The sequence below is a fragment of the Mizuhopecten yessoensis genome, unplaced genomic scaffold (genome assembly GCF_002113885.1).
Source record: "Mizuhopecten yessoensis strain PY_sf001 unplaced genomic scaffold, ASM211388v2 scaffold5809, whole genome shotgun sequence".
NCBI lineage: Eukaryota > Metazoa > Mollusca > Bivalvia > Pectinida > Pectinidae > Mizuhopecten > Mizuhopecten yessoensis.
In genome coordinates, this window is record NW_018406234.1 from 154900 (window position 1) to 167808 (window position 12909).

At 39.8% G+C, this 12909-nt stretch overlaps 1 protein-coding gene across 1 annotated transcript; it reads left to right on the forward strand.

Annotated features, from left to right (window-relative positions):
- The first annotated feature begins 6229 nt into the window (after positions 1-6229).
- Positions 6230-8681, forward strand: LOC110451138 (serine/threonine-protein phosphatase 6 regulatory ankyrin repeat subunit B-like). The gene has a single exon (XM_021498999.1). It carries the CDS (start codon positions 6263-6265, stop codon positions 7529-7531), a length of 1269 nt encoding a protein of 422 aa, XP_021354674.1. The 5' UTR covers positions 6230-6262; the 3' UTR covers positions 7532-8681.
- The last annotated feature ends 4228 nt before the right edge of the window (positions 8682-12909 follow it).

Here is a 12909-nt window from a genome sequence, read left to right on the forward strand (position 1 = left end):
TCAATGTTGGAGTCCCGAGCCTGTCAATGTAGGAGTCTCGAGTCTGTCAATGTTGGAGAATCGGCTTTGACAATGTTGGAGTATCGGGTCTGTCAATGTTAGTGTCTCGAGTCTGTCAATGTTGGAGTATCGGCTTTGACAATGTTGGAGTCTGGAGTCTGTCAATGTTGGAGTCTGGAGTCTGTCAATGTTGGAGTCTCGAGCCTGTCAATGTTGGAGTCTCGAGTCTGTCAATGTTGGAGTCTCGAGCCTGTTAATGTTGGAGTATCGGCTTTGACAATGTTGGAGTATCGGGTCTGTCAATCTTGGAGTCTCGAGTCTGTCAATGTTGGAGTCTCGAGTCCGTCAAGTCTCGAGTGTGTCAATGTTGGAGTCTCGAGTCTGTCAATGTTGGAGTATCGAGTCTGTCAATGTAGGAGTCTCGAGTCTGTCAATGTTGGAGTCCCGAGTCTGTCAATGTTGGAGTATCGGCTTTGCCAATGTTGGAGTATCGGGTCTGTCAATGTTAGTGTCTCGAGTCTGTCAATGTTGGAGTATCGAGCCTGTCAATGTTGGAGTATCGGGCTTGACAATGTTGGAATCTCGAGCCTGTCAATGTATCGGGCCTGTCAATGTTGGAGTATCGAGCCTGTCAATGTTGGAGTATCGCGTTTGACAATGTTGGAGTCTCGAGCCTGTCAATGTTGGAGTATCCGCTTTGACAATGTTGGAGTATCGGGTCTGTCAATGTTAGTGTCTCGAGTCTGTCAATGTTGGAGTATCGGCTTTGCCAATGTTGGAGTATCGGGTCTGTCAATGTTAGTGTCTCGAGTCTGTCAATGTTGGAGTATCGAGCCTGTCGATGTTGGAGTATCGGCTTTGCCAATGTTGGAGTATCGGGTCTGTCAATCTTGAAGTCTCGAGTCTGACAATGTTGGAGTCTCGAATCCGTCAAGTCTCAAGCCTGGCAATATTGGAGTCTCGAGTCTGTCAATGTTGGAGTCTGGAGCCTGTCAATGTTGGAGTATCGGCTTTGATAATGTTGGAGTATCGGGTCTGTCAATCTTGGAGTCTCGAGTTTGTCAATGTTGGAGTCTCGAGCCTGTCAATGTTGGAGTATCCGCTTTGACAATGTTGGAGTATCGGGTCTGTAAATCTTGGAGTCTCGAGTCTGTCAATGTTGGAGCCTCGAGCCTGTCAATGTTGGAGTATCGAGCCTGTCAATGTTGGAGTATCGGCTTTGACAATGTTGGAATCTCGAGCCTGTCAATGTAGGAGTCTCGAGCCTGTCAATGTTGGAGTCTCGAGTCTGTCAAGTCTCGAGTCTGTCAATGTTGGAGTCTCGAGCCTGTCAATGTTGGAGTATCGGCTTTGACAATGTTGGAATCTCGAGGCTGTCAATGTATCGGGTCTGTCAATGTTGGAGTATCGAGCCTGTCAATGTTGGAGTCCCGAGCCTGTCAATGTTGGAGTCTCAGGTTTGACAATGTTGGGGTTTCGGATCCGTCAATGTTTTGGTCTCGGATGTATTAGTTGGCATTTTGGGGTTTTGTAGCATTTATGATTACCAGCACTTGTAAGCACATAAATGACGTAGGCTCTTGCCGGTTATAACTCCTATAGTATACTTATTTAAATCTAATTAAATAAAACTTCCATACTGATATATACACTCTTAACCCTAAACAACTTCCCTATTCTCGATCATCATTCTGAAATGATATAGATACCATATAGCTGTGTGATTGGATACTGTTAAATACAGAATTGGTATTGGCTTCATGGCAACAATACAAATCATCTCTTAAACGTTAAAGATTGACCCGAAGGTAAACGGTCTTTGGTAATGATTGTTGAGATCCCAACGGAAGCTCATTTCCATTATTTGTTTGTTAATGCTGTCCAACTTGTTTTCATTTCTCAAGCTCTCATGATAAACACACTCGGAAACGAAACAACATATCAATCATCTTACCTGTGCGATGTGTCTTTAAGATACATATAACACATATTAGACTTTGTTCACGCCAACAGGTTCGTAGTGATCCGCCATGTCTACAGAGCAATTGTCAGTCTACTTTCGGTTTACGTTTGACACATACCAGTGACATTGTACTTGGGGAAACCTGTAATCAAAGCGTTTACTAACCGAGACGTGTGGTTATACGTGTAAACATGTGTACAGACGTAGATCTAGGTAGGTGTCTATAAATAGAAACTATCTGTCGTAAGTGTTCATTGCTGAATACACATCACATGTGTGGTTATTCCTGGCAGTGTAGGAGTGGTTAATCGATATTTCTGATGATTTCAAATGAAAATCTTCAAACAGGCTGAAATATCGGTATTGGTTTTGATGGAATCACGGGACATGTGAAGGAATTCGGTATCTATAGTATATACTGTGACAACCGTCCTGTGTATTTTTACCAACAATTGTATCCTCCCCGTCACATCAATGCAACAATAAAAAGGAAACAATAAACATACTTCAGGGTATGTTTGTTCATATCATACATAACATTAGGCGTTCTAGTACGTCCGGGTTTACTTAAAACACTTGACTAGTCCACAGGGGTTCGGTGAGTAATATATGACGGAAATTATGATAATTTCTGTTTATACACATCAGTAATTAATAGCAACGCTTTTTATCTGGTGTTTATACACATTCGCTTAAACCTTATAAAAAATGTCGGGTTCCGCGGTAGTGTTGGTGTTATTTACTGATGTGTATACCTGTATTATTAACCGAAATTATTATAATTACGGTCAAATATTACTCACCGATCCCCTGTGGACTAGTCAAGTGTTTTAGGTAAACTATAACCTAGTGTTATGATATCACTGAAAGTAAAATAAAATGAATGAACAAACATGATGCAAATGTTGGTACAAATACACAAGATGATTGTCACAGTATATACTATAGATACCGAATTCATTGATTCACATGTCCCGTAAGTCCATCAAAACCTATATCGATATTTCAGCCTGTTTCATTATGTCCATTACTCAAAATCACAAAACCGAGCCCCAGTTTGCTAGCCAACCTAAGGATTCCCGTGTTACTGCGAAAAAAAAATGTATATATGCATTGGAAACTCGGAAAGGCTTTAATAAATCTATTCTGAAAAAAGAAGCATACCTTGCATTAACCTATAATCCGCGGTGTAGACCAGGTCATACTGTTGGTAGAGTCATAACCAAAACGAAATGACGGGTTACAGTGGAGCAAGTGGTCCTCAATTTTTAAAACTCAACGAGGCATCTCTATCAATAAAGGAGAAATCTCATTAAATAACGGGTTGTTTTAATCTTCACATTACTTTCTTAAATTTATCTCGAATCTATTGAAAGATATCTTTAAGTGTTAAAGAGCTATTTTTGATAGAGATATTTCTAATTCATTTAAAGTTATATCTTTATTTCATTTAAAAATGTAGCATGTTAACATTTGTATCAGTTATCTTTAATTAGATGTGATGTAGGCTTGAGGAACTACACAGGAGGGACCAGAAAACCAGAATCAGCTACAAAACGGGCAAAGAAAATGGATAAAGGGGCCTAACACTGTACTTCCAAAACAATACTCCGTACATTATACCTCCAAAACAATACTCGGTACATTATACCTTAAGAACAATACCCGGTACACCGTTCATCCAAAACAATACTCGGTTATACACTGTACCTCAAAAACAATACTCGGTAAGCTATACCTTAAAAACTAAACTTGGTCCACTATACCCCAAAAACAATACTCGGTAAGCTATACCTTAAAAACTAAACTTGGTACACTATACCCCAAAAACAATACTCGGTAAACCGTACCTCCAAAACAATACTCGGTACACTATACCTCCAAAACAATACTCGGTACACTGTATCTCAAAAACAATACTCGGAACACTATACCTCAAAAACAATACTCGGTACACCGAATCTCAAAAACAATACTCGATACACTATACCTCAAAAATAATACTCAGTACACTATACCTCAAAAACAATACTCGGTACACAATACCTTAAAAGCAATACCCGGTTCACTGTACCTCAAAAACAATACTCGTTACACCTTACCTCCAAAACAATACTCGGTAAACCGTACCTTCCGAAACAATACTCGGAACACCGTACCTCAAAAACAAAACTCGGTACACTGTACCTTACAAACAATACTCGGTACACTGTACCTTACAAACAATACTCGGTACACTGTACCTCAAAAACAATACTCGGTACAATGAACCTTAAAAAATACAAGGTACACTGTACCATAAAAACAATACTCGGTACACTATACCTCAAAAACAATACTCAGTACACTATGCCTTAAAAACAATACCCGGTACACCGTACATCCAAAACAATACCTGGTGCACTACACCTTAAAAACAATACCCGGTACACCGTACATCCAAAACAATACCTGGTGCACTACACCTTAAAAACAATACCCGGTACACTGTACATCCAAAACAATACTCGGTACACTATACCTCAAAATCAATACTCGGTATACTATACCTCAAAAACAATACTCGATATATTGTACCTCAAAAACAATACTCGTTACACCTTACCTACAAAACAATACTCGGTAAACCGTACCTTCCGCAACAATACTCGGAACACCGTACCTCAAAAACAAAACTCAGTACACTGTACCTTGCAAACAATACTCGGTACACTGTACCTCAAAAACAATACTCGGTACAATGAACCTTAAAAAATACAAGGTACACTGTACCATAAAAACAATACTCGGTACACTACACCTCAAAAACAATACCCGGTACATTGTACCTCAAAAATAATACTTGGTACACTATACCATAAAAACAATACTCGGAACACCGTACCTCAAAAATAATACTCGGTTCACATACTCGGTAGACTATACCTCAAAAACAATACTCGGTACACTATACCTCAAAATCAATACTCGGTATACTATACCTCAAAAACAATACTCGATATATTGTACCTCAAAAACAATACTCGGTACACTATACTTTAATACAATACTCGGTACACTATACTTTAATACAATACTCGGTACACTATACTTTAATACAATACTCGGTACACTATACTTTAATACAATACTCGGTACACTATACTTTAATACAATACTCGGTACACTATACTTTAATACAATACTCGGTACACTATACTTTAATACAATACTCGGTACACTATACTTTAATACAATACTCGGTACACTATACTTTAATACAATACTCGGTACACTATACTTTAATACAATACTCGGTACACTATACTTTAATACAATACTCGGTACACTATACTTTAATACAATACTCGGTACACTATACTTTAATACAATACTCGGTACACTATACTTTAATACAATACTCGGTACACTATACTTTAATACAATACTCGGTACACTATACTTTAATACAATACTTGGTACAATGTACCTAAAAATCATCACTCTGTAAACTGTTCCTCAAAAACAACACTCGGTCCATTGTACCCCTAAAACAATACTCGGTCCGTCGTTCCCTAAAAACGACATTCGATAAGATTTTTTAAATATCGCTATTTCAGTTTCATACGTGATTATCTTTTTCTGGACCGCGGTGGCCAAGTGGAAAGGCGTCTGAAATTCTGCTACCTCTAGCCGTCCACCACTGGGTCGGGGGTTCGAGGCCTACGTGGGGCAGTTGCCAGGTCCTGGCCGTAGGTCGGTGGTTTTTATCCAGCAACTCGCGCTTTCCTCCACCACCAAAACCTGGCACGTCCTTAAATGATAAAAGCTGTTAATAGGACGTAAAACACAAACAAACTAATATATTTCAGTTGCATACGTGATTAAAATTGACCCTCAAGTTCCAATGTCCGGTGCAAGACTTCAAGAAGTTGAACAGACTGTGTAGATCAAAAGCAAAACTCCAAAATAACTTACTTTCTGGTTTACTCCATATCCCATAGAAGTTTAAATAGTCACGGCAGGAGGAATGCGCGGCAATTACGGTTTTATGGCTGTTGGTCTAGATGATGTCATGAGTTGTAAATTAAAGCTGAAAAGCTGAAAAACTGAATAAAATAAGGTACGACTTGTAAAAATCTGTTGGATATCCATAGAGCCATCACAACAGACAGCGTGGCATTTTGTTATCAAATGGTTTTACTTTGTACACTATCATTGTTTATCTTTTATTATGACGTCATAATTGAAATGACGTAAACATATCAGATGACGTTTCATTTTCAATTTTGTCAGGTGCATAGAAATGATTGAGTAAGCATGGGTTGCAAAATGTCTTGTCACATGACACCCAAGCGTGAATCATTCCAATTGGACGTGATGAATCCACCAGAAGGGGGTCTGCCGGTTGGAGAAAGATTACATAACGCCATCCTGTCTAACGATTTAGAGACTTGTCGACAAATATTGAAAAAGTTTTCAGGTGGGAAGTTTCCTTTCCTGCAAGAGTTTCCATGTGGCCATCTTTCGCGGTCTCCGCCATTGCATGTTGCATGCATGTATCGCAGACCTGAAATTGTGAAACTGTTTGTGGAAAACGGAGCCGATGTGAGCGCATTGGACATATATGGAAGAACGCCTTGCAATATTTGTTTACAATATTGGCCACGTATCTGGCCGGAAGAGAAGACGCTATTTTTTGACGACCTGGAAATCGAAGCAGAATTTTGGAATTCCATAAAGGAACAGATTTTTAAAGCGTCGTGTATATTGGAAATACTTTTGAAGCACGGGGCGGACGAAGCGGAGAGGCTTTGTTCTGATAACCAATCTCTGCTCCATTTTGCTGCTAAAAAAGAGCTACATGGTGCTATGAAGATCTTAATTGAAACTGGTGTTGACCTTAATATCCGAGATGTTTATTTATGTACACCCCTTGCATTGGCAGCTAAGCATGGCCGCTTGAGGAGCATCACGTATCTTACTAATGAAGGGGCTGACGTCACACTCGTTGACGTAAATGGCTGCACATTTTTACATCATATCTGTTCATGTGAAAGATTGACTTTATTTGAGCTCCGTGACGCCACGAACGTCGCACATCACCCAGTCATAAACCAAACCAATCGCGAAGGCCAGACGATCTTACACATCACTGCAACTCAGGGAAATGGCGACAAAATTTCTTTTCTCTTACAGAGAGGATGTGACGCTGATATGAAAGACAACATGGGTCGCACGCCTTTATTTTGTCTCTTAGATTCATGTGAGCCCGGTTGTTGTCTTCTTGGGATCGAGTGTCTACTCATGGAAATGACTCAAATAAACATTCGAGACAAGCACGGCCACTACCCGATATGTTTCTCCAGATATCGTAAAGACATTCCGGGGATCTTAAAAGATTTGTTGGCAATGTCGGCTTCTCCCTCTCCTCTTTTCTACCTCTGTGTCCAGAAGGTCCGACACACAATGGGTAGAGATAGACAGGATGTCCGCCATTTGTCCCAACTCCAACTTCCGGGTGTTCTAACAGCTGAAATCGTCCTCGTTAGTAACTTCATGAATATGTCTCTTTTACATAAAAAATGATTTAGTAGGGGGCATAGTAAGAGAGTGAACAGTTGAAGAAACAAAGAGCTGTCATAGTTACAGAAGACAAACTCACAGTAACCAAGTGAAGTCATAGTAACAAAAGACATAGTCACAGTAACAAAAACAGTCATGGTAACATAGGGCACAGTAACAATGGTGTTGTGTATTTGTCACACAAAAGGTCCATGGGCATCAAACACAACCTCACACAGTAAACGCCATTACCGCGGAACTACCTTTATTGCTTGAACATATTACTACGCATGTACACAATATGGAGGGACCCGGAATCGGTCCTTAATCCGGAATATACAACACTCCTCCCTTTTTAACTTTAACCCTTATTAGCAAATATATATGAACATTTAATATTAAATGAATGGCTGGATGTTATTAATAGAACATTAACTCGGTGTAACTCTATTAGAACAAGAACACACACAAATTCAAAATAATGCTTCCTGCACAGATACACAATGTCATGAATTGGGTATAAAAATAAAAAGTGTTGACATGTATAGTTTCATTGCATGTCCGACTAGAAACACACTAAGTAGTTATACAACACTCGACAAATCTCTACAAATCCATTTACTCTGGGGTCTTCTTAGACCTCTTAGAGCGTCTCAACATGGGTGTCACTCCTGGTGTGACCTTGGACAGGGTAATACCAGTGTCCAACTGAACCTGACTCGCGCTTGTGTCCATTGGCACGGACACCACTGATTCGGAAATGTCTGTTTCCAGCACCTGTGGTGCATCGTCACCAAACAGCGAAGGACTGTGTAGCGATGGAGAACACGAACCAAGTATCTGGTCCGCGTGACGACGCAAACACTGCCCGGGGGCCACTTGCACCTGATAGGACAAAGGCCCAGATTGCGACGCGATTACACCGGGCGTCCGTTTATGATTTCCGCGATAGTCACGCACTGAAACTGGGTTCCCAACATCGAGTTCGCGCACTCTCTGTTTGGAAACGCTCTCCAACAGACCCTACTGACATAGACTTGCTCAAATTAGGCTTTATAAGATCCAAACGCGTTTTGATAGTGCGTCCCATGAGTAGACTTGCTGGTGTTTCAGAAGTAGCAGATTGGGGTGTGGTTCGGTATGCCAGTAAAAACTTTTGAGTGGTGTTTTTTTTGCATGGTACCACTGTCATACTCCGCAGCTTTCATAGCCTGCTTGAATGTCTGTACCAACCCATCCGTTCGCGGATGATACGGTGCCGATGTCGTGTGACGGATACCGTTCATTTCCATGAAAACTGCGAACTCCGCTGACGTAAATTGAGGGCCATTGTCGCTCACCAGTTGCTCAGGAATACCGTTTTTCGCGAACACGGATCGGAGTACTTCAATAGTATGCGCGGACGTTGTTGACTTCATCGCGATTACTTCGGGCCATTTCGAGTGAGCGTCCACCATGATAAGGAACATGCTTCCCAGGAATGGTCCCGCAAAGTCAATGTGGACTCTCTGCCACGGCTGAGTAGGGAACTCCCACGGATGAACTGTGGCTTACCTCGGCGCGTTTCTATTCTCTTGGCATCCCGCGCACGACTTTGATAGATTCTCAATATCGGCATCTATCCCTGGCTACTATACGTAGGAACGGGCCAATGACTTCATTTTGACAACTCCAAGATGACCCCCGTGGATCACCCTAAGAACCTCGTCACGGAGGCTGCTGGGAATGATTACACGTATACCCCACAGCAAACACCCTTGCTGCACGGTCACCTCATGCCTTCTCTCATAATAGGCGTGTAGATCTTTATCTACCACGTCACTCCAGTCTCGCATAGCCGCGTCATACACTCGCGACAACATTGCATCCTTCACGGTCTCTTTCCTTAGCCTGTTAGCGGTCAAAGGCAGCTGTTCCAACTGTGACACCTGGTATACATGCGTGTCATCCAATATATCCTCCTCTTCTGGCTGGACCTTCGGATCAAGCGTCATCCTCGACAGACCATCCGCGTTTCCATGTAGTTTTGTGTTACGGTACTCAATGGAATAATCGTGTCCCGCGAGGAACATCGCGTACCGTTGCAGTCGGGCTGCCGTAGTCACCGACGTACCCTTCTGAGGGTTGAAGATTGACACCAACGGTTGGTGATCGGTCACCAAGGTGAAATGTCTACCATAGAGATATGGGTGGAACCGTTTGATCCCCCATACGATACCTACTGCCTCCTTGTCGATCTGAGCATATTGCTTCTCAGCTGCGTTCAAGGAGCGCGACGCGAACGCTATCGGCTTTTCATCACCGGACGGTAGCTTATGAGACAAAACCGCTCCGAGCCCGAAAGGCGAGGCGTCACAGGAAAGTTTCACGGGAAGGTTCGGGTCGTAATGTGTCAGTACCCTATCTGACACCATCATCTGTTTCACTTTGTCATGTATACAACAAATGGGAACACAAACTAAGTGCACAGTCAAATTACAAAGGTCAAATTCACGCTTACAAATGACATAACAATTATTCACAGTAGCGCTTGCTCGCAGTAACAAAAGGCAGCCACATTTACAAAGAGAAAGTGAAGTGACAAAGAACACAAGTTCTTTATTAACTTTAAGTTTTGCGACTTATCAGTGTAAACATATAATAAACAGGATATCTACATATGTACAAAAAAGCCACATTGGTCACAGGAGAATGAACAACACACATAAACAATGACAAATGACAATGAGACAGATGACAAAAGACAAAGTTGTAGTAACGAATGTCACAGTTGAGTTCGCGTGTTACATCCTGGTTAGTAGCCTTGCTCTCTGACAATGCCGAGGAAAATCGGACGCATAAGTTATTTGTCTAAATCGTATGTGTACATTTCTAACACAAAGACTGTCAAAACGAGCTAGACTTTGATCGTTCCCCAATATCCTATATTAAAACGCTAATTTGTCATCTCTTGGTTTATAATATGTGAGTAGTCATTTTATATACAAGTAAAGTAAATATTCATTTTAAAGTAATATATATTCGAAAGTGTTGAGCAAATCAATTCCATATATATATGCACTATTCTTTATCTGTATTTTATGTTTTTATACTAATCATTGATAAAGTAACTGTTCAGAACAAATTGTGTATAATACACACACATATACATATATATATGGATATATGGGTCAAAGAAGTATTATAGACGGTAAAATCCCATATAACACTATATATATGGATATACATATACATGTCATATGGATATATATATAAATGATTTCCGTAAGAAAACACCATCACTGTGTTCAGACTGCTCATGGAATGCAGTCATTATTTCGGGGTTGGTTGTGGGTTGTACGTGATCATTTTACAGGTAATGGTGCCGTGAAGATTTGATTTAAACATATCTTATTCAAAAACATAATGATGCGTTGGAAGTATATATTAAACTGATCAAATTACGTTCTCCATGTACACGTACACTCCAGTCTATGAGGTCTATCCTTATAGAGACGTAAAAGTGTGTTCCTCATATGCTAGCATTCGTCTGCCAGAGGAAAGGATCTAACGTGCATTAAACTGAGAAATAGTCTTTAAACAAAAACGTCAGATGTTGATGCACAATACTGTAACATTGCAAGTTACAGTAAAAGGGAGAAAACTCCGTAATATGTGTTAACATTACCTCCCCTTATAGTTCTAGAGCATATTAGCAGTGTACATTTGTAAGGGGGTTTAAATTTAAATTTAAAAAGCACACACAAGCGTAGATAGAAAAAGTAGAAAAATGAACTTAAACAAGGACTACTGGGAACAGGTCCTTCGTTTACACATATCGCCATCCCATGTGCGAAGCAGCCTGCAGAACGTTCTATAGTTTTCGGCATTTCTAAGGTCGTTCGACAGGCTGTTCCACACCCGGGCCGCCTCAAATCTGAAGGATTTATTTGCGTAGCCCTCTGTCTTTACCTCTGGTATGCTGGGAGTCTGTTGTTGTCTGTAATTATAATTCGAAAAATGTAGTTTAATAAGGTCAGATATGAAATCAGGTGCCATTTCTTTTACAATTTTGAAAACTTCTTTTGCCATAATGTGTTGGTAACATTACAAAAGTCCCAGGCTAGTGGACAATAATTAAAACTTGATAAGATGAAAGATTTAAAACAATCTGATTAAAATCATCTGTTACATGGCTCCGCCTGAACATCGTTCAGGCGTAGTACGAAGTTAATGAAGCCATGTAACATATGGTTTTAATCAAGTTTCAAGTTTTTTATTTCCGAATGCAAATCAGCATATAGGTTAATTGATACATAGAATACAAAACATATTTCAAATTTTCAAGATGGCGGAGGACAATTCCATATAAGCAATTATCACATAAAAAGAATACATAATTTAGCAATATTACTGCACGAGGGTTTTTCTTTTGACGGCAGCATATTTTAAATATAGACCCAATCTACGTAATGTTTTAATACTTTTACATGACAATAATTCAATTAATTTATACACACTGGGGCATCGGAAGTAATATTGCTTAATGTATGTGTTTCTCAATACAGAGTAAGCAGGACAAATAATCAGATTGTTTTAAATACAGTATACAATTCCTCATTTTCTTTTACCCTATATATTATATATAGAGCCAAAACAGGTCAAAGCTACTATTTCACGACTTGACACGAAGAAGTCAGTCGGACTTGATGGTATATGGTATATCTGCCAAAATGATGAAAGCTGGATGTGATGCCCTGATTAACCCATTATGTAATTATTTTAATCATTGTTTAAATGTTACTAAATTATCTAATTCATTTAAACGGGCGCAAATTATCCTACTATCATCCCTAGTTTCCTTAATTTTACATACACTAGGGCGACAAGAGAGGTCAGTAACTTGTTCAAGGTTTGTACCAATATCACAGGCTACTGTGGAGAAAAAAAATGTTAAAATATCGCAAATGTTTTCTTGATCAGAGATGATATCATTGTTTTCTTGTAATGCTGTATATTCTATATTTCTACATTTCTTAGATAAAAATGGTTTCACAGTTGGACAAAAACCTTTAGAGCCTGGTCCTCCAGAACAACGTCCAATAAAATAATTTCGAACAGATAATCTTAGGGACATGGCTTCTCTGTTTCTTGTGACATGCGACTGACTATCGTTATGAAAATAAACATATGTAGCCCCCATTTATTTGACATTCATATGGTCATGATTTGAATATGACAAATGAATCAAAATTTTGACTATGATCGAGTTGAACGTGGATGAAACGGTAATGAAGTCAAAGACAAATGCGGTTTAATAGAACTCTTACATTACATCACTCTATCACATTACTGTTAACCATGATATGTCAGTTACTTGCGGTTTAACACATGAAACAAACTTCAACTATATATTGAGATGC